Raw genomic sequence first — 22,755 nt, 5'->3', positions numbered from 1 at the left:
CTGCCTTATTTTTTATGAACGCTAGGATCACCTGCTCTACTGTATTTCAACACCCATCATTACGGTGGTACTTGAGGAGACGCTTATCTTTCGAGGTAGTACTTGGTGTAAAACATTTTGAGAACCACTGTCTTACGATACACAAAGACATATTTTACCTCATTTTACCATTAAGTACTCCTGCTCATCCAATCTAGTATTCTGTCAAAAAAATAAAAAGAATACTCAGCTGTAAATAATCTTGTTAGTTTAATTTGACGAACTACAATAACAATGTGCCAATCACAGCATCAAACGCATCGTTAAAATATTGTGTATCCACAGCTGGAACTGCGGCTCTTGTATTTGCTTCAATGAGATTGTGCCAGTGTTAAGTGTACCTAATGAAGTTCTCTGTAAATATATTTCCAGTTTTTTTTTATTTTGTTCAAAGTTGCCTACTCTTAGCTCATGTAACAGCGGCAACAAAAATGAAACTCATCGAGCCGTTCAAAATAAAACCCTGTGCCACATTGATTTGTAAAAGCATTTATTGGCTCACAAAGTAATACAGCACGATACTATTTTCAGCAAAGTGTTTCACTTGCAAAGCATTCAAATTGAATTGTGTTGACCAGGCTGCACGAACGAGCATGTTACAGATTTTGCATGGCGAGTTGAAGTGAATGTCAAATGACAGCTGAATCTCCTGCTGCGTTTGCCTGCATCTCTAATTAGGAATCTCAAAGCAGCACACAGGACTTCTTTTCTTTGAATGGGTTGGAGGAGGCAGCGATGCCGGTGAGTAGAGGGTCACTGCGCCTCTGGTCCAGGCAATACTGGACCAAGTCTACTGCTGTGAGGGAGATCTAGGTCGGCGGTGGACAGACAGTTATTTTACAAGTGGAAGTTGGTGTCAAATGGCAAACTTTCAATCTGTTAGTAATCCAAGTATGACATAATCTTCTCAAAACCACATACCTTAATCCTCTCCATGCTTGCCTCCAGCCGAAGCTGCTCCACCACTTTTTGCACATGAGCAAGACTGTTTCTGCAACTCATTTTCCACAGGATGACTTTTTTTGTAAAAAAGAAAAAAAAGATTTGCTGTCCTATAGAGGAAAAAGAGAACTGAACACAGTGATCTGTCCTGCTTGAGAGTCTGAAAAGCTTGCAACTGACCTTTTTTACCTGCCTACATTTTTATTCCCTGTTGGGCGGGAGTTGAGAGGCCCTTTGAACATTACTCTAAAGGGCATCCTGCAAAGATCACAGGTTTTTATTTTTTTTAATTTTTTTTTTAACGATTAAACATTGATATGCTTTTAATAATGCCTTCTTTAAAAAAATAATAAAAAAAAAAATGTGTATATATAGGAAAAAGGTGAATGTCAATCACTGGCCTGGTGTGGGTGAACAGGTTAATTTTTAAAATTTTGGTTAGCACTTATGCGTCATAGGTCTGAGGCTTGGAATTCGAATGTTGAGTCTCACAACCTTCAAAGAGGACAAGCACCATTAAAAAAAAAAATTGATGGATGAGTAACATACAAGCCTATTTTACAATTACCTGTAGTAGTAGATTAATTGAATATCGACTTAATCCAAATTGGTGAATTACACTTGGTATTAACAATGCAAGGCTATATAATACGTGATTATTTTTTAACTTATAAATTACCATCCCATTCTTCTATACCACTTATTCTCTGAGTAGTGATGGCAAAATCGAAACTGTGTTTTGGTACGTACCGGAACCCAGGCGGAACTTGTGATTCGAATCGCGTTCCTAAATCTGTCTCAGAATCAGCATGTCACGTGACAGTTGTCTTTCGCGTTCCATTACGCCTCCAAACGTCAAATTGTTTCAGCAAGTGCCTTTTCTAAAATTAAATAAAATCCGACCATTGCACTATATTAAAATGTCTTAAATCTGAAATACATCCAACCTAAGTATACTTCGTATGTAAAATTGCCCTGCTGATTCATCGCCCTACATGATAAAATGTAATCATCCTCTTGAACACTTTGAACGCACCCGGACAATGGGCTGAGAAAAAGGTCCGTTATCCAGGTAACCCAGGTTCAATTCCGGCTACGGGTGTCATGTTTTTGCAGGTCATTCTTTTTCCTCTCTAATACTTTCTGCCAAAACTTGATGCCCTGTCGCAAAAAAAAAAAAAAAAAAAGCCTTTGAAATGTAGCCTGTTCAAATGTAGTTTTTGCTTAAATGTGATAGCACTGGGGGTTTAATCAAAGCATTTAAGTCATGTTGAGAGGTAAAATTCATTCAGTATCAGCCACAAAAAGCTAATTTGTACTTTTATACTTATTTTGACGGGGTGGGGGTTATTCAGTTTTTGTTTCCATGATATTATTTCTCTCTCCTATGGCTTCCATTACAATTATAGCCCGATTGCCAGTTGTGTAAATTGGTGATGACAGACAGCCAATAGTTAGTTTCCTTACTGGGGAGCTAGCAACACTGATCTACTGTTTAATTGTAATATTCTACATTTGGCCACAAGATGTCGCTGTTGGATAATGCTTCGAACGTTCCAAAAGATCGATTATTTTTGTGAATCAATTGTTTCAAATGATTTGATCGTTTCAATGTTCCATTTCTGCCATCCCTACTTTTGAGCCTATCCCAGCTGACTTTGGAAAAGAGGTGAGTTACACAGCCAACCAATCACATTTTGTCACATTCACACCTAACAAGAGTCTTCAATGACCCCCATGACATGCAAGTTTTTAGAGTTTAGTAGTAAACCGAAAACCCACCAAAAAACAAAAGAGAACATGTAATCAGGGTAAACATGGAAATGCCACACAGGAAGGGCGGAGCAGCAAATTATCCAATTAATTAAACTTAATTGGTCTACAAAAGTCGTTATTAATTTGCAAAAAGTAATGTTGAGTCTATCTATGCCAGTGACGTGTTGATAGGCAAAACAGCTATGGTTTTCGGCTAGTAGGTCAAGGCATAAGGTAAAATTGACCTTTGATCCACGTTGCCATATGTATACCACAAAATTAAGCTTTGTGTAGATTTCAAACTGAGTAAGGTAAATATGTGACTAAGATGAGCCAAGTAGAAGCACTATGACTTGAGTTTTCTATTTTTATGTTTTATTTTAAAACTTATGTTATGTGCAATTGGCTCAATAAAAGTTGTGAAAATTGGACTAGGCTATCATGCTGCCCATTACAATGGTTAAATTCAAATTTGATGCTTTTAGAATGCAGGATCATTTATAGCTTATATGAAATGGTTCTTAAAACGTTTATCATATGGAATTTGTATAAAGCAAAAGGCGCACTTGTGTTTCCGCAAAACCTGGAAAATGTATCTACAGTAGTACAGTACAGTAAGTATACCCGTTTTTACTTATTTAATCTTGTGTGCAGAGGCACCTGCATATCCAGACAGTATTGTATCAACACTTTTGCTTGGAAGCGCTGGTGAACCAGGTGATTGTTTGAGAAATAACAATTTTAAAAGAAGAAGCAAGCATGACTACATTTGTCCTTTTCCGCTTACCGTAGTGCAGTGTTGTCATTGCTACCGTGTGCATGCGGTGTTTTCCTACTGCAAAATTTGTAACACGAGCGGATTACATATTCTTGTGACCGACTTTTACTTTCTAGACACCATCTTTCACAGCCTCTCTTTAAGGTGTGTTAATTGTTCACCCACTTTTTTATTACCTCATTCTTATTGCCGTAGGTTGGGGGCAGCAGCCTGCTAAAGAACGTTAACCCTAACCCTTCCGCATGGGAAGAAAATATTGCATAATTATATTTGCATACATTATTTATATTTGGTGTGAATATAATAACACCGGTTGCAATGTAATAAGTTAACGTGGTCAAAGTAGAAGTACTGAACTCATTTACTCAAGTAAAAACTGTGTTTATTTTGCCGTGCACGGCAAATCACCTAGCGTTATTTTGCCGTGCACGGCAAATCACCTAGCGTTATTGTGCCGTGAATCACGCGAGAGCTACAGGTACCTACACATTTTGCGCCGTGAAATTGGCTAAACGATAACATCGCGAAAAGAGACAGAAGGTGGTGAAGCTAGGCAGGAGTCACGTACAGTGCATGACTCAAGCCAAAAATACCACATCCTAGCACCCTACGTATCACGCCAAAATAACTTAATCACGGTCAACCTACTGTATTTACGGTAAAATAGCCGTTCACGCTTGCCCAACCATATACCGCTCTGGCGGTTGACCAATAAGAACTGTTCACGGCAAAATAATGCTAGCAGAAAAGTTGCCAGTCACAGCAAAATAACCACTGCCTATAAAAAGAAGCTGATTGTAGATCAGGAGTAGGGAGCCACTGTCCTGCCTGTTGTAGATGTCTCCCTCTCCCAACACACCTGATTCAAATGATCAGCTTGATTATTTGTGTGTGTTGGAAGAGGGAGACATCTATAACCGGCAGGACAGCGGCTCTCGAGGACCGGCGTTCTCTATCCCTGTTATAGACTGACATTTTTTTTGGCCAGATTCAACTCAGAAGCTTGTGGTTTTTAGTCTGGCATAATATACAACACATTTGCTTCGACTCAATCTTTCAGCCAATAGTATCAAACAATTCTCTTAAATAAGGCGATGGATGGGGAGTGGGAATATGTTGCTCCTCTGAATCGGTTGCTTCATCAAAATCTCAGCCAATCAACCTCTCAATGGCGGTTGATTTGACCTCTCTCTATTTGCATCTTTTTGGCGTGTCGTCGTGGAGGTTAAAAAAACCCCAACTTTTGACAACGTAAGGAGTAGAAAGTGTAGCTATCCATTTTCAAATATAGGGAGTAAGAGCAAAATGTCGGTAGAAAAATAAATACTGAAGGACAGTATCGAGGTATGTGTTGTGGATAATAAATATACTTGGTAATTAAAATAATGAGAAGATGAAGTTTAACAAGTCTATATTTAGTGTCAGTTACTTGACATTGCAAGCATATCACAAAAAAACAAACAATCAGTCATATGCTGCATCTGACCACTCCCACTTTTCAGGATTAGTCCGACATGGCAGAAAAGGCTCCTTCTGTTGCTCTTGAGGCTGTACTTAAAACCAGCAGCGACCTACCTGAAGACCTACCGAAGATTAGAGGCTACGACTTTAACCAGGGTGTGGATCTCCACGCAGTGCTCAAGTCTTACGTAACCTCAGGCTTCCAGGCCAGTAACCTCGGCTTGGCCATCCAGGAAATTAACCACATGGTGAGAATTTGAAGATGCAGCTTTTCGTGTAGTTTGAGAATTTCTTTGAGACATTTATGTATTTGTCCCTAGATTGAAAAACGTCTGGAGACGGTTGAAGCGGAAAACGAGTCTGGTGACACGCCATCCCGCCCAGGTTGCACCATCTTCCTGGGATACACTTCAAACCTCATCAGCTCTGGAGTCAGGGAGAGCATCAGATACTTGGTAGAACACAAAATGGTATGTTCGCCCCCACTAGAATGTGATAGATAATGTTCATTAGGGGTGGGAATCTTTGAATGTCTCACGATTCGATTCCGATTTTTGGGTGTGGGATTCGATTCAGAATAGATTTTTGATTCAAAATGTATTGATTGACTGATTATTGCTTGAATTTATAGACATGCAAGGAATCGTAATGATCTACTCCAGTCTGACTCGCTAATGCTAATTAGCGCGCTACTCGCGGCACTTTTATCGCTCAAAAGAACGGCTCCACGCTGCAAAAAAAAAAAACTTTTATTGGAATAACTTGATCGTGACTTTTTCCTTCTACTCTGTAATGTGGCTACAACTTAACAGTGTATCAGACCGCGTGGAACCACACTGCCCCTAAGTGGCCAAACCGGGTACAACATGAACAGCGCTCTAAATAAAAGGCACACACAGACAAAGGCAAGACAGTATAAAATAATTTAAATAAAATCGATTCTGAATCGTACTAAATGAGAATCGTGATTCTTATGAGAATCGGCTTTTTGGCACAACGCTAATGTTCATAGTTAATTTCCTCATGTCTTTTTTTGTTGTAAGTAACTTCTATGAGTTCAACACAATCTATTTTGGGAATCAATTTGTTATTAATTTATAACATTTTAGTTACTTGTGTGTAAATAGTTGTGTCACTGGAGTGCCTGCCCACATTGCTTTAAAGAGGATTGAAAGTTTGTTTAATTTTTTTTTTATCCTTGATATTTCAGTAATACATAAATGTTAAGACAGCTGTTTTAAATTGTGGAAAAAAGTACAATGTGTCTCCTAACATTCACATTCATATTTTCTTTGCAAGTTCTTTTTTTTAACACCCTTTTTTCTTCACCAAAGAAGACATTTGCTGGCTTGCAGATGAACATGCTGAGCAAAAGACAGTGATGAAAGCAATTGTGTGTGCGTGTCTGTGTGTGTGGTTGATGTGTTTAGGTGGATGTGGTCGTGACCACAGCAGGAGGCATAGAGGAGGACTTGATCAAGTGTCTGGCTAACACATACCTAGGAGACTTCAGCCTACCTGGCAAGGAGCTTCGTCAGAGAGGGATCAACAGGTTGGTGAAGTCTGAATGAATGCAATATGATATACAGTAAATGTTTTTCACACTCTTTAACCACCTCTCTTTTACCCCCCCCCCCCACCCCCATCACGCTGCCTTCTCCGATTTAAGGATCGGGAACCTACTCGTGCCCAATGATAACTACTGCAAGTTTGAAGATTGGCTCATACCCATCTTGGACCAGATGTTGGTGGAGCAGAATACAGAGGTGAGTCGAATAGAGTCACTCATCATGCTTATCAATTTGGTTTCCCGTGATTGGTTGTAAATCAATTTCAAACTTAGGGCACCCGCTGGACTCCTTCCAAAATGATCCACCGGCTTGGCAAAGAGATCAATAATACTGACTCCGTCTACTACTGGGCGTACAAGGTGAGTCTGAGGGTGTATTCTTCATGAAGTACATTGGCTTAATAACGGCTACAGCAAGTTTTCCTACCCTTTATTGAGCCAAGGTATGATGTTTTTCACATTACAAAACATGGAACACCATTAAAGAAAATTGTCATTAAAAAAAGTGTATACAGATTAAAAACAGGTAGAATTATGAATCGAATGAACCTTAATTTACTGACAAATGTAAAGTCTGGGTCTATTTAGTTGGAACTATTATTCTGTTGCATTAAAGGCAAAGTTAACCCCCAATAATATGTTCTATGCAGCCCCATTAGTGTAAATACGCTATTCTGGTTAATATTGCGTTAGTGGAAATTGTGGACTATGAGTTAAGCAGCAAAATACTGCAGTTTTTAATCAATATCAGGAGGCGGCCATTTTGCCACTTGCTGTCGACTGAAAATGACATCACAGTTGCTCAGATCTCAGATAGCAACCAATCACAGCTTAGCTTCAGGAAACAGGTGAAAAAAGGGCCGCTCCCTGACATTTTGCTGCATAACTCATATTCCACAAATATAAGATTAGAATGTTATGTTTAGAGTAGTGAAGTCACATATAAGGTCTGATCGTCAAGAAATGTTTAAGGTTGACTTTCCCTTTAAGTAAATTAAGTACAATTGAAAAATGCCTGTGGCAATCTTGCTGTACTTCTACGACACAATAATGTGCCGCTGCATAGTTGTTGGGAATCGCTAAGCTACAGTATAGGTAGAATAATAACTCTGGATCTACCAGATACTTGACAAGGTATACCTGTAAGTTATTAAAACGTCTTTCTAACAAAGATACTTTTATAATGCTGAGTTGTGTGGTTGACAATTAATTTAACAATGCGTTAATTATTGTGGTTGTATTTTGCAGTGATGTACAATTCCATTGTAATGTACTGAGAGATGTGTGTTATATTTTCGTAGCCTTATTTAGCAAAATATCAGAATCCTCCACAATGATATATTTCTCAATGAATAATGAATAGCTTTTTTACTGTCCGTCAAGATTGAGCATTATTATCTTTGTAAAACCAGTTCCCGTTCCTTGCATACATATGTACTAGGGGTGGGAATCTTTGAATGTCTCATGATTCGATTCGATTCCGATTGTTGGGTCTGTGATTCGATTCAGAATCGATTTTCGCTTAAGAACGATTTTTGATTCAAAATGATTTGATTGACAATGATTTTTGCTTCAATTTATAGATGTGCAAGGAATTGTAATGATCTACTCCAGTCTGACTCACTAAAGCTAATTAGCGCGCTACTGGCAGCACTTTTATCACTCAAAAGAACGGCTCCACGCTGCAAAAAAAAAAAAAATTTTATTGGAATAACTTGATTGTGACTTTTTCCTTCTACTCTGTAATGTGGCTACAACTTAACAGTGTATTAGACCGCGTGGAACCACACTGCCCCTAAGTGGCCAAATCGGGTAACAACACGAACAGCGCTCCAAATAAAGGCACACACAGACAAAGGCAAGACAATATAAAACAATTTAAATAAAATCGATTTTGGGACATTTAAAATTGATTTTGAATCGTACTAAATGAGAATCGATTTTTTTTGCACACCCCTATTATGTACATTAGTATGCATGCCCATGCACTGTTTGTGTGTATTTGTATTTTTTTTTTATAGAATAACATTCCAGTGTTCAGTCCTGCATTGACAGACGGCTCTCTTGGTGACATGCTTTACTTCCACTCGTTTAAGAATCCTGGCTTTATACTGGATATTGTGGAAGGTAAAAGAGCAAATTTGCATTGTTTATGCCAATATCATTAGTTGACAATTTCCTAAATGTGAGTCTGTTCTTTATAGATATACGCAAGTTGAACAGTCAGGCCGTGTATGCCAAAAAGACTGGAATGATCATCCTGGGAGGCGGGCTGGTCAAGCACCATGTAGCCAACGCCAACCTCATGGTAACTCCTCTCTTCTTCCCCTCGCTTACTGTCAAAGTACTTTATTGTCAATAATTAAGACCCATATCTATCATTGAATCTCAATCTCATACTGTCTAATGATACTGTCTGTTCAGTGCATCAGCAATAAGGTAAAACAATACAACCTTGCCAATAGATTCATGGTTTCCTTTAATTAAGTTATTGAGTCATAAATTATATGCAACTAAAGTGACGTTAATGTTAACTCATTCACTGCCATAAATTCATTAAAAAATATATAATATTAAAAAATAGGTGCAAGAGGTGATTACATTTTTTAATTGTAATTAATCGCATGACTTCACTAGTTAACTCACGATTAATCACAAATTTTTGTTCTAAATGTACAATGAAAAAATTATAGGTTTTCATACTCTTGTTACAAAAGTGGGAAAAATGTTAAACGAATAAAAATAGTTAAAATATTTTTTTGACGTTTATCAGTCAATGGTAGTGATTGAAAAAAAAATGATAAAAATTCGAGGCGTCAGGCGATTGAAGTTTTTAATCGTAATTAATCACATGACTTCACTAGTTAACTTGCGATTAATCACAAATTTCAGTTCTGTTCGAAATGTACAATGAAAAAATTCTAGGTTTTCATACTCTTGTTAACAAAATTGGAAAAAAGTGTTAAACTAATAAAAATAGTTCAAATAAAATGTTGACGTTTATAGCCGTCAATGGCAGTGAATTAAAAAGAGAAGTGAGTCACATGTCGATGGCCCGCTGCACATCGTAATTCCGTGGGTTATGTTGATGAACTTCCTCTTTATGTGTTTATAAAAGCCTGCTGTGTCTTGGCAACAAGTGGCCTTTCGGTAAACCTTCGCTTTTGTGGGTTGTAGCCCACACCTCGACTGGCTTTCATGTTCCTCAGATTTAATAAGGATCGCTGTCAATAAATTAATACGTAGATTTACGCTTAAAATATGAAAATGTATCGATGTTAAATTACGTGCGGAAAGATGATAAATACAGTGGTACCTTCACTCACGAACTTAATTGGTTCCCACAGAGAGTATGTGAGCCGAAAAGTTTGTCTTCCAAACAAGTATTTCCCATAGGAAACCATTGAAATGAGAATAATCCGTTCCCAGGTCCCCATAAAACACAATTTTCTACTAAAAAAGCCTTAAAACTACACAAAATATACCTTATTTTATGTATAATAAATGTGCTATTGTATTGTAATTAAAGAAATACACTGTACTGTATAATAAAGTGTTTTTACAGACGCTCCCCAACTTACGAACGAGTTACGTTCCGAGCGATCGTTCGTAAGGTGAATTTGTTCGTAAGTTGCTTCAGTGCTATATTTTGTATTATAATTTATGTTTAAAGAGAATACGTACAGTACTGTACTACGTATGTTAGAGAGAGAGAGCGAGAGACACACACAGTATGTACATGTACGTAATAAGATAAATAAAATTAAGTTTAACTTACTTTTGGAAGATGTACTCGATGCTTAAGGATTTGATGGAGGAGGAGGATTTTATATCACGAGAGGTTCTTCGTCGTCGCTGGAATGGGCTTCAAAAGTTACTTCCTCCTCCGTCACTTCAATGTAGGAAGAAGTTGAGGGTCGCGGAGAAGAAGATGAGGGTTGATGAGTATCTTCCTTGGAGGATTTACTAGAAACTGGCCGAAAGAAGCGATCTAACGACGATTGCACAGTTTTCTTCTTTTTTCATCATAAATGATGCGGTAGCACTGTATGGCATCATTCAATTGATTTGCAACCTTTGTGCAACGTTCAATATTTGGGTCTTGCTGCTCGAAGAGTGCGATGGCTTTATCTATGAGCGACAGGCGTTTCTTCTTCTTCCTCCTCCTCGACACGTTGCTGAGCCTCCAATGCTGGGTGAGCTCTCACAGCGCCAAGCGTCGGTATTAGCGGCGGAAAGAAGCACTACAGTACTCGGAAAAAGGTGCGCAATACAAAATCTAACTTACAGCATCTCTTTCCGAACATTTTTTGACATGCGCGCAGACATGTTCGTATGTACCGTTGTTCGTAACACGAATGTTCGTAAGTAGGGGAGCGTCTGTATTTGCAAAACTTGCAACTTGCCTTTGTGATGGTACAGTAGTTGAAGGCTTGATGGAATGGAGTGGGAGGAGGAGGGAGGGAGGGAGTTACTGTTTGGAAGGAGAGTCCTCCGGTGTGGCTTCTCTTCTTTGCTTCTTAGGAGACTCTTTATCCTTGTTGCTGACTAAAAACCTCTTAATTGACACCTGTTGCTTTCTGAGTTGTAAGGTCTTACGAAACTGAGGCATCACATTATCATTCATCATGTTGATGATTCTCATAGCCACAGTCTTTTCTGAATGGTACTGTTCGATAAAAGCCTGCACATCACTCCACTTAGTTAACATGGTCTTGATGCTCTCACTTGATGCTGCAGCCATCTCCTCCTCCTCGTCGGGCCGACGAACTGGGACGCCGTGAGCGTGCGTCAGCTTCTCGTGATTTCTCGTGGCGCGAGATTTGGTTCGTCCGCCGAAAACTAGTTCGCCAGCCGAGACAAAATGCTCGCGAATTTAATGTTCGTGAGGCGAAAAGTTCGTGAGCTGAAGCGTTCGTGAGCCGAGGTCCCACTGTACTGATGAGTGGCAAGCACTTGTCTCACATTATTCAAGCTCCAACCTGTTTTCTCTTCACAGAGAAATGGTGCTGATTACTGCGTGTATGTGAACACTGGCCAGGAGTTTGATGGCTCCGACTCGGGTGCGAGACCCGACGAGGCCGTCTCGTGGGGCAAGATCAGAACCGATGCCAAACCTGTCAAGGTATCAGTGTTGATCCTTACAATATTCTGCCATGTTTTGAAATTGGAACCATTTGGAAATGAGGTCAGAGTGTGGAAAAAAGCAAAGTGGGTATTGGTATTTACATGTATTATTTTGCCCTCAAGGTGGCAGTATCTGCTCATTGTCAGCTCCATGCATGCTGAGGTCCACAAAATTTGAATAAATGAAAAACAGACTCTACTGTAACATCCAGCCATCCATCATCTGTAGAGCTTCTTTTTAATAGTGTTGCGGGTGCGCTGGAGCCTATTCCAGCTGACTTTGTGCGAAAGGTGGGATACACCCAAGACTGGTCGCCAGCCAATCCCAGGTTGACGCTAACAAATGGGGGGGAAAAAACCCACACCTTTATTTCCCCCTTTTTTTTCCCCCTCCCAGGTATATGCCGATGCAACTTTAGTCTTTCCTCTGATTGTGGCCGAGACCTTCGCTCTCCATGCCGACAAGCTGACCGCAGGCAAGAAAACGGAATAAATCTGCAAAGCACTCTGTCTCATTACAGTTAAACACTTTTTCCGGAGGTGGGGGCGGGGCGGGGGGGGCGGGGGCGGGGGGGGGGGGTTAACTTCATGCTGGGTAACTTTTTAAAGCACCGCAGCATTCCTGTACAATCAGTGCTGCCATGTGAAAATGAGACCGCATGGTCTCTCTTAAGTTTCACTGACAATATTTACTTGTTAGGACAAGTTGTATTACTCTTATTCAGATGGCTGAAATCACAATAACCCACTCTCGTGTTGCAGCATGCACCAAAGAAACCGCCATTTAGTGTAAGCAGATGCACGGGAATATGTACCCAATGAGGTCAGAACTTCATTTATTTCTTTCACTTTAGAATGTCATTATGAACTGTTGAAAACTAGCACAGCTTTGTTCAAAATTGCAAAGCACACAAATGATTAAGTATATAATATCATTTTGTTTTATGACTAAGGGAAATTGGTCCAATTGCGAAGGCCTCAAGAGTAATGCATGAAATGCACAATGTGCACTTTCTAAAATAGCAATATCTATATTGATATCCAAAAATGCTGTTGGCTTTTCTTAGCCATTTGTTTGTCAGCAAGATGATTCGAAATTGACGTAACCAATTACAATTGAAATTTCCAGAGGGTTGGGCCATCGGCTGAAATTCAATTTTTTTCCCCCATTTTAGCATTGTGAGTAAGGCATATGTGTATGTATATATGTATATATTAGAAATACAACTTTCTCCCCAAACTGTTGATTTGTATTTATTTGCATGAAAAAAAAAAACGAAGCACACATTGCACAGTTCGGAACTTTGTCTTCTATAAAGGAAAGGAGATGAACGGTGTCTTCGGACTTGTTTGACGAGAATTGACAACTGGCAGAAGCGACACGCCGTTGCCTCCGTTCGCTCGCTTGTTGCTGTTCCAATTTGTACTTGCCCAGACACAATACATCCTCTCCAACTCCTTTTCCTCTGGACTCTCTGCTGAAACAGCCACATAATCAAGTCAAGTCATTTCCCCATGTGATAAATCAGTCTGATGTTGTGGCAATAATATTTCCTGCACCTAATCACACTTCGCATGTCCTCAAGTTGTTTTCCTAACCCATTTTTAGGTTCACTGTGTTATACCTAAAAACACAACAGGAATTATGGATTGCTTTTATACTACGTTAACTGAAATTTAATTTTCCTCATGGTGGTTCAAAGTGTCTGTCTTTATTCTGGCAAATATGAGCCTTTTGCTTTTGGAAATGAGAAATGGAATTGGAATTGGGACACAGTCAACTTTCCCAAAAACCTCAGCCCAAAGTGTGACACACGCACACGCACCAAAAAATTGGTTGCTCCTTTCCCACTACTAGAGCTTTTCCATTCAGGTCATTTATGGATGCCCCCCCCTTTTTTTTCCCTCCATGGCAGCAATATGGAATTATGCAATAATCAAAGTCTCAGAAGTAAACCAAAATTTAAGGTCTTTTGACTTTTTTCTTTATGATGCTGTCACATAGGAAACGTGATGATATTCATAGAAAAGGTAATGGAGGAGCTCACAACTCTATAAAGAGGTGTGTGGATGCGCAGTTCAATTTAAGCAACATAGTCCGCCTATTGATGGTTCACCATTCATGTATTCACCAGTTCGCATTTTTGTCTTTGGAAATTCACCAAGTTGCTGAAAAACTCGCCTATTAGCAACCACTGGCATTTATTTGTGTTATTCCTTAACTCATTCACTGCCATTGACGATGACGATTGATTCGACTAGTATTTTTAGGCATAAAACTGGCTTGGTAGCGCCCCCAAGATTTTTTATTTATTTATTTATTTTAAACTTCATCCCTTTTTAAAGTAGCACTAAGGAACTTTTCAACCTTGAATTGAATGGATTGTGATACGAATCACCAGGTACTAGGCAATTCACACCCCTAATGTGTGTGTGTGTACAGACGCTCCCCTACTTACGAACATTCGAGTTGCGAACAACGGTACATACGAACATGTCTGCGCGCATGTCAAAAAATGCTCGGAAAGAGATGCTGTAAGTTATATTTTGTATTGCGCACCTTTTTCCGAGTACTGTAGTGCTTCTTTCCGCCGCTAATACCGCCGCTTGGCGCTGTGAGAGCTCACCCAGCATTGGAGGCTCAGCAACGTGTCGAGGAGGAGGAAGAAGAAGAAACGTCTGTCGCTCATAGATAAAGCCATCGCACTCTTCGAGCAGCAAGACCCAAATATTGAACGTTGCACAAAGGTTGCAAATCAATTGAATGATGCCATACAGTGCTACCGCATCATTTATGATGAAAAAAGAAGAAAACTGTGCAATCGTCGTTAGATCGCTTCTTTCGGCCAGTTTCTAGTAAATCCTCCAAGGAAGATACTCATCAACCCTCATCTTCTTCTCCTCGACCCTCAACTTCTTCCTACATTGAAGTTATGGAGGAGGAAGTAACTTTTGAAGCCCATTCCAGCGACGACGAAGAACCTCTCATGATATAAAATCCTCCTCTTCCTCCTCCTCCATCAAATCCTTAACTCTTTGACTGCCAGGCGTTTTCAGAAAAGGGATGCCGTGGGTGCCAGTCGATTTAAGCATTTTGACTGATCTTTCAAGGTCCACATAAAATTATGTGTTTGGACTATGGAAACACACATACTACCATATGAAAGATTGGACTCTCATCTTTCATCAGAAAAAAAAGTTTGTTTCTACCTTATTCCGTTTTTGAGTAATCAACAATAGAAAATGGTTAGTTTCACCTCAGTTTTGAAACAAACGTCTTTTAACGTCTTTGGCACTCCTCCATAGGATTTTACTAAACGTTATTTAACGTTTTTGGCAGTCAAAGAGTTAAGCATCGAGTACATCTTCCAAAAGTAAGTTAAACTTCATTTTATTTATCTTATTACGTACATGTACATACTGTGTGTGTGTCTCTCTCTCTCTCTCTAACATACGTAGTACAGTACTGTACGTATTCTCTTTAAACATAAATTATAATACAAAATATAGCACTGAAGCAACTTACGAACAAATTCACCTTACGAACGATCGCTCGGAACGTAACTCGTTCGTAAGTTGGGGAACGTCTGTATATATACCTATATATATATATATATATATATATATGTGTTTTTAAATTCCATTTGTTTTTTTTTGTATTTCATTTTTGAATCATATTTTTTTTATATCCGTTTTTCTTTTTACTTTATTTATTTATTTGGGCAGTTTGGGTCCTCCATACTCGATGGCCGTGAAGTTCCTTTTTTTTTTTTTTTTTCTATACGGGAGAGCTCAGTATTGTTCATTCGATTTGACATCATCATTGCTCTCCTTTTTTTTTTTTTTTTTTTAAAAATCCAACAAATCAATTAAAAAAAATTTAATAAATGTTTTTTTTTTTTTTTTTTAAATACATATACATATACATATACACATATATATATATATATATATATATATATATATATATATATATATATATATATATATATATATATATACCCTTTTTTTTGTATGTGGGTGAGTATGTGTATGTGCGTGTGTGTGTGTGCGTGCGTGCGTGCGAGCGTGTGTGTATTCATCAGTTCACCTAAAGCCCATCAAAAAAAAATCCCATACTAATAATATAATATAATAATAAATTGCCAGATGCAGAAACATCAATGTAAGTTATCACGATGTAGTGGCTCTCGCTAACAGACAGAATTAAGTAACCGGAATTAGGTTAAAAAATTCTATATACGTAGACCATGTTTCTATAAATTTTGATATTTGGTTTTTATTTGAGGCAGATATTTTTTCCATTAAAATGTGATTCATGAGGAGGTTAGACCATTGGCCGTGAAGTTCCTAACAGCAACGCAAACTAAGACTTTATTCCGGTGTGAGTGCTGCGCTGTAGTCACGCTATGATAATGTTGTGCAGCATCTGCACAGAGCAGACAGTGTTTGCTCCTACTTGCCCCCCCTCCCCCCCCCAGATGGAACAATCAGCACTGTGTGTGATGTGCACCAACACTGCAGTCATAATGGCAATTATGTCTTTTCCCGTCCAAAGTGGCGGTGAGCAGCAAAGGGCCGGTCGGACAAGGAGGGAGAAAGTAGGAAAACAATGATCAAGTGTGTGCATTTCTGCCATTTTCAGATAAAGATTAATTGTGCTTGTCTGGTGCTGAGCCCAATATATCATCACTTATTATCTTTGCTGTGTTTACCTGTTATGACCATGGTAACGGATACATTGCTAAACCCATCGGCCAACCTGAACTTTGCTAAACAGATGGGCCAACCTGAAAAGGCCGGTGAGTGAGTGCATGGGTGTGTAGGTGTATCAAGGGAGGGGCTGAAACCAAGGTAAACGTTCAAATATGGAGAGGGAACAAAAAGAGCATGTCTACCTCATGCTGAGAAACAGGAAGTCCTCTGACGCAGCTGGGTTTATTTTTTACCCCAATGATGGCCCATGTGACATTGCTGCCATAGCAACACAAAGCTGCAAGGACAAACACCCTTGACTGATTGACTGATTGCTTTGACACCTGTGTTATGAATCAGATTGGGTGTTGAACGGCGACACCTGTTAAGTAGTACACTAATTAATTTTTGGCACTTTTAGGATAAAAAAACAAAATCAAGACTGGCCATGTCATTCGTACATTCACATTTTCAATTATTTCTAATTTAGTTCATTAAATCTAACAAAATCTTAAATGTTAGTGTAAAATTTTTGTATGACTTTTATTCACTGTAAATCAATCAATATTTAAATATATATTTTAAATAAACAAATAATTGACTTTCTTTGTATTTTATATGAGTATATTATAATTAATTTACTAAATATTAAAAAAGACATTGTCAAATGTACAGTGCTGAGTATGCCTTTTTAATATGTAACATTCCACTAATTTTACTTGTAGACAATGTCTGCCCACTAATATTTGTAACAGAAGCCTTTCTTATATATTTTTAATATTGTCTTGCTATGCCTTACCTTAATTGTAAGTGTGACATTGTTTTTCGACATGCTGTGTTGTGTCATGCCATGATTCATTACATGATTATGCAACGTATAGTAATTTTATGCCGTACAAACAGTCATAATCCTAGAGCTGTGTCTGGACAACTTCGGTGATGCTTTGTCAGCTGGTCACTGCATTTGTGGAAATATTTTACACTTCACAACTGTAGAGGGTGCCCAGGAGCCAAATTATTATTATTAAATCCATACTGCTGTTTTATTCATACATTTTGCATTTGAGTGGCGCTCTTGACTGTAAGCAGACCATATGGTATTATATTTATGTCATTAGCGATGCCTTTAAAGGAGAATTGTTTTAAAAATAATTGTTTAGGTTACTTTGTGTCTCCCTTAGATGATGAAAAGTAAGAAATTCACTACTTGTAATGCCAATCATGTGTAAGAAATATACCATTATAAAAAGTTCGTAATATAGAGAAATACAAGATTTTGTTCTAAAAATTGCTTCTTTTTTTTTTAATGATTCAACCTGTTTTCATGCAATGATTTTTAACGTCAGCCCAGTTTGTGCCTTGACTGTGTGTGCGTGTGTTTCAAGCTAAATACACAGATTTATTTTTTTATTTGTGTTTGATGTCTTCTTCCTGTCCAATCGTTTTTGTTTAGTGCGAATTCTGAGTAATTACAAAACACAAATGGACACGCAAACTTTAGAAAAACAACATTTATTTCAATGTACATATCACATCCATTTAATCAAGCAGGCATGAATCAGCAAAAGTCATAGCATAAACAGAAAAAAAAAATGGCATCACCTTATTTTACCATATGTACTATATGCATGACTTGATGATGTCAAAATGTCAGTCACGTCAATGGAACGTGCATATATCTCAGGTATAGAGAGGCGTAATGAAGTGAGTGTAAATGAGACTACAGGCCCCTGTTCCTGCTGAACTGAGCCAGCCGACGTCACACACTGATTATCAGCACAGCAGGCACAGGAGACCGGTCCAGTATGGTGTCTATTTTAATAAACGTATAAACATCTTTTTCAGGCAAAGATAATTGGCCCTTTCTTCTCTTCATGCAAAAAATCACAGGCGAAGCATTATCAGGGTTGCAAAAAAAAAAAAAAAAAATGCAATCCCAAAGTTTCACATGTCCTTTAGAGAGTGATGAGGGAGCTGATGACATTTTGCTTTTTTTTTTTTAACAGATTAGCAGTTATTAGCAGTCGGCGTTGTACCAGCTCTCATGAGCTGGCTGCAGAACATCACCTTGACATTGTCATAACACAATGGTGAGTCATCCGCCATACACACGCAACACAAGTACAAGACTTTACTGTTTTTTTTTTGTTGCGAATTTAGTGCAGAAAATGTTGAAAAGCTATGTCAGTTTTTTACAGCAAGATATAACCAGTTGTAACACACTTGAAAAATATACATAAATGCATAAGCACACTTTAGAGAGGCATTTTTCAGCACCATTGTTGTATTTTGTTATAATTGAAAATGATTTTAGAATTTAAGACATATTTTCATGTTTAATATCATAGTATACAGTGAACCTCCATTCATTGGGGAATATGTTCCAGACCAACCCGCTATAGATGAAAAACACAATATTGAGAGACCATATATATTTAACTCATTCATTGCCATTGACGGCTATCGATGTCAAAAATTCATTTGAACTATTTCTATTAGTTTAACATTTTTTCCACTTTTGTTAACAAGAGTATGAAAACCTAGAATTTTTTTTATTGTACAGAACAGATATAAAATTTGTGATTAATCGTTAGTTAACTAGTGAAGTCATGTGATTCATTACAATTAAAAAATAATAATCGCCTGATGCCCCTAATTAAATGTTTTTTTAATTAAAAATAAGGGGCGTCAGACGATTAAAATTTTTATTCGTAATTAATCGCATAACTTAGAAGTTGACTCACGATTAATCACAAATTTTATATCTGTTATGAATGCACAATAAAAAAAAACAACATTTTCTAAGTTTTTATAAAAAATGTAATAAAATGAAAAAAAAAGTTCAATTAATAGAAAACGTTCACATGAATTTTTGACGTCTATAGTCGTCAATGGCAGTGAATGAGTTAAAAAACACACATACATTTCTTTAATAGAGAAAAACATTGTGAACATTTTTGAACACACAAAAATTTTATGTCTGTGCGTTAAATATGTGCCTTTAATGGTATTTTTTTTTAAACTACATATGGCAGCAGGAGTGTATAATACTAGTGGAGTCATTTTTGCCACTAAATACTACATATCGCTTTTTGAACAAAATGTAATTTTAAACCTTAAACAAAATTTTCATAAGAACAGACTGGTTAGTGTCGTTTTCATGGCTCCTTTTCATCGTGTGGGAAAGCACACAACACACTGGACTCAATTCCGCCAGCATGACTTCCATGCGCATGCACAACATCTCCCGGAATCACACTTCATTGACACGCTGCACAGGAGCACATTATTTTTCAAAACCTTTATTATTCACCAATAACCCAAAATGTTACCAAGACACTGCGAATTTCATTGATCGATGTCACGTGACCTTTGCAGTTTGCAGCCCCGTGGCGACAGAACTTAACCACTGTGAACATGGCAGACTCTGTTCACATGTGTGCTAAGTCCTGCCACCGCACGGCCGGGTAAAGTGAGCGGAGGCTGCTGTGTTTTTGTCTGAGTTTGTCGCGTTCCTCATGCTAGCCATTGGAAATCCCTGGCAATGTGATTCAGTCTTTAGTCTCCAAAATCACTCTGCCGGGAATTCCCCTGGTCAACAGAGACGGCTCGGGACGGGAAGTGCCGTTGTCGCCACATCTTCAACACAACGTTACCTTTTATCGACCACCGCCCTTGCCTCGGCTCTGCGTCCCTGTGTGTGTGTGTGTGTGTGTGTGTGTTTCTTGTCAACTCCCAGACTTCCCGTGGCCTCTTATAAAAATAGCTTTTCAGTGACAGAATGGAGAATTTGGTTTGAAGGAAGTAGCCAGTCGAGTGGCACGCCCTCTAATAGATGTGCACGCCAGTCTGCTCTCTCCCTTCATCTTCGCCTCACGTACGAGGGAAACGGTTGAGCTTGCTCATTAAGAAATCGTCTGAAACATTTTCTGTGACTGAAAGCAAAACGACAAACAATGTCATTCCAAAAGTCTACATCCACGCACACGAGTTGCTTTTTGAAGCGGCGTGCACAGCGTATGAGTCAGCAGGACACTTTTGGGAAACTCCGGACTCTAAATAAGTTAAAGTCTGTCTGCGGGGACGTGAAGCACAGCACTCGGGACTCAGTGGACGCTCTTATCGCCAATCTCCTGCAGAAAGTGTAGGCCTAACAGTCTGGAAACATGCTCCCAAAATAGTATAATAGCTACCTACTGTTTTATTTGATGCGAGGCCAAAGCAAGACTGTTTTGCCCCAGGGCTTACTGTATGTTCCAAAAAAGGGTGAGTACAATAGAAAGATGTGATTACAAATAGTTTAAAGGTGACAACTTTCAAAATGACTAAAAATGAACATCCTTGAGGTTTTGGCAACTGTTAGATACCATTTTGATGCAAACCGTTCTTCTTGCGCAGCCCCTATCCCACTGTGGGATGTACGTTTGCGACGCTAGCAAACGTAGCATTTCCTAAACATTCTCTAAACACTCTTTGTTGTCGAAAGGAAATTACATTTCCTTGAAATTTCCTTTCTTATCGTCATGAAATTTTGAACATGTTCAAATTTCCCTTGCGACAAGAAAGATCTTTAAGACTGTTTAGAGACCCATCAAGACGTTTAGGAAATGTTGCGACCTTGAACGAACCCTGGCGTGAAATCAGCATCTGCTAGCCTCACAAACATTCACACCTCAGTGGGATACGGAGCTTACAGACGAGCCAATGACGTTTAGAAGGTGACGTTGATTAGCCGCCAATCACGTTATCGACTTAAGATCGTAAAATCAGTCCATCATTGTCTTGCATTTCTAAGGGGGAGAAGGAAGGCCCCAGCAAAAATGTGTACAATATGTCAGCTCCCGCTATCAAAGCTATCGATTTCCCCATTTGGCCAAGTATGAACATTAAGTGGTCAAAAAAGTAAGATCGAGTAACAAACTGCTCTATCCAGTGAGTCACGGGGTAACTCAGATTTTAGGATCTTCCGCTTCATGGAAAACATTTGCAGTGGAAACATTATTTGTATTTTATTACGTAAACGGCCTCTTCCCGCATGGTCCCAATCAGCGCCTAAAAAAAAAAGAGAGGGTCATTTGAGGTCCCAACACCCATCAAAGGCATCATCCTGCCGACTCCTCCCAAACGCTCCATCCTGTCGTCCTCTCATTTGGGCTATTTTCTCTGCCTTTTCATCTTTTCCATCACTTTTTCGAACCCGCAGCTGTCCCTGCCTATGGGCTCATTCCTTCCCTTTCCTTTCCCTTCCCTTCCTTTGCCGTGCGATGACGCACACTGTCCAACACCTCACCTCAAACGCTCGCTGTGTGATGTCTCACTTTAGCGTCTTGTTGATTTTGTGTGTGGAGCCAGTCATCGCGACATGCAACGCTGCTCTCTACCGGGACGTTTATTATGGTTAGATGTAATCATAAGCTTCTGGGGAGCCGGCTGCGGCTCGTCGTGGTGCCAACGTTGTGCATCCTGGGGCATAGAAGAGGGGAAAATGAGTCTCAGTAAAGGGATGATGGCCAAGTAGCTCAGTGGAGAATTTGCATTAAGGGCAACCAGGACGGTGGGGGAAATATGGTAGATTCAATTCAAAAATAAGTGTGCTTGTAGAATGTTTGTTTCTCTGCTTTGTCGTGTACTGGAGTTTGAAGTCTCAGAGATCCTATCAAATAGCCGCAGAGCTAGAAGATCTGCCATTAGACCTCCAGTGAAAGTTCATTAACGCCGCAACTGTGTGCGTGACGTAATCGCCCGTCTGTCGCACCGCAACATTTTTTTCGACCGGCGACATGGTTGTTAAATATGAATCTTCAAACCTGACATTTACATCTCTGTTACCTCTGAAGGTGGAATATTGTCAATAGCCCCCCAATTTTGTGTCGGTGCGGTGTAAAAGTCAGAGCAACTGCGCTTGATTCCGCGCCTGCTAGCTAGCATAAAAAGGAAAACATAAATCGTAATAAAATGTATCATACTACGCTTGTGACCTTTTGTCAAATGCCACTGTTTATGACAGTTGACACTGTGTGTGTTCGACGTCGATACTGTTGCGCACGGCGTGCAGGCCAGTGTGGACGTGGCCGCTGGCCGTTTTCACTGCCTGTCTCCTCTTCGGGCTTGACTTTGCCGTTTACACAAGGGCACATGGTTAAGTGGAAAAGCCTCTGTTGAGACAGCTGGGTCTCAAGCCCTTGTTGTTTCAACACATATCTTCTCCCGCTGCCCTTTGCGTGTGCACGCGTTATGTGCATGTGCTTGAAAGAGATGCACACGGGCGCTGTGCCCGCACACAATACTGTCGATAAACAAACGCGGTTATGTCAGCGCCGCTCCCGGACTAACATGGCATGTGCATTAGCCGGCTCCTCGCTCGGCCTCATAAAGCCCAGGATAGCAC

General features: G+C 39.3%; 2 protein-coding genes across 4 annotated transcripts; one reads left to right on the top strand and one right to left on the bottom strand.

Annotated features, from left to right (window-relative positions):
• Nucleotides 1–547: 547 nt before the first annotated feature.
• LOC144043714 (guanine nucleotide-binding protein G(I)/G(S)/G(O) subunit gamma-7-like) lies at nucleotides 548–3,723 on the bottom strand. Of its 3 annotated transcripts, none has more exons than XM_077557626.1 (4): nucleotides 3,691–3,723; nucleotides 1,162–1,239; nucleotides 961–1,091; nucleotides 548–848 (listed from the first exon to the last, which is right to left on the bottom strand). In XM_077557626.1, exons 3-4 carry the CDS (start codon nucleotides 1,039–1,041, stop codon nucleotides 723–725), a joined length of 207 nt encoding a protein of 68 aa, XP_077413752.1. In that variant the 5' UTR covers nucleotides 1,042–1,091; nucleotides 1,162–1,239; nucleotides 3,691–3,723; the 3' UTR covers nucleotides 548–722. The 3 variants fall into 3 exon arrangements, with proteins under 3 accessions (XP_077413752.1, XP_077413755.1, XP_077413754.1); XM_077557629.1 differs by lacking the exon at nucleotides 3,691–3,723 and adding an exon at nucleotides 1,732–1,790 and having other exon boundaries at nucleotides 1,171–1,239; XM_077557628.1 differs by lacking the exon at nucleotides 1,162–1,239.
• On the top strand, nucleotides 3,523–12,187 carry dhps (deoxyhypusine synthase). Its single transcript, XM_077557625.1, has 10 exons — nucleotides 3,523–3,658; nucleotides 5,017–5,223; nucleotides 5,296–5,445; nucleotides 6,406–6,527; nucleotides 6,645–6,741; nucleotides 6,819–6,905; nucleotides 8,567–8,672; nucleotides 8,750–8,853; nucleotides 11,545–11,670; nucleotides 12,070–12,187. Exons 2-10 carry the CDS (start codon nucleotides 5,029–5,031, stop codon nucleotides 12,163–12,165), a joined length of 1,083 nt encoding a protein of 360 aa, XP_077413751.1. The 5' UTR covers nucleotides 3,523–3,658; nucleotides 5,017–5,028; the 3' UTR covers nucleotides 12,166–12,187.
• Nucleotides 12,188–22,755: the final 10,568 nt, after the last annotated feature.

This window comes from Vanacampus margaritifer, chromosome 2 (genome assembly GCF_051991255.1).
Source record: "Vanacampus margaritifer isolate UIUO_Vmar chromosome 2, RoL_Vmar_1.0, whole genome shotgun sequence".
Classification (NCBI taxonomy): Eukaryota; Metazoa; Chordata; class Actinopteri; order Syngnathiformes; family Syngnathidae; genus Vanacampus; species Vanacampus margaritifer.
Note: the sequence above shows the minus strand (reverse complement) of the source record. Positions and strands in the feature narration are given on the sequence as shown.

Excerpts from the sequence above, each read along its gene's own strand:
- dhps (XM_077557625.1), top strand. The coding sequence starts at position 5,029 with ATGGCAGAAAAGGCTCCTTCTGTTGCTCTTGAGGCTGTACTTAAAACC. Across the intron at positions 5,224-5,295 it reads TCCAGGAAATTAACCACATG|ATTGAAAAACGTCTGGAGAC; the intron begins GTGAGAATTTGA and ends ATTTGTCCCTAG. Across the intron at positions 8,854-11,544 it reads TAGCCAACGCCAACCTCATG|AGAAATGGTGCTGATTACTG; the intron begins GTAACTCCTCTC and ends TTCTCTTCACAG.
- LOC144043714 (XM_077557626.1), bottom strand. The coding sequence starts at position 1,041 with ATGAGTTGCAGAAACAGTCTTGCTCATGTGCAAAAAGTGGTGGAGCAG. Across the intron at positions 849-960 it reads CAAGCATGGAGAGGATTAAG|ATCTCCCTCACAGCAGTAGA; the intron begins GTATGTGGTTTT and ends CCGCCGACCTAG.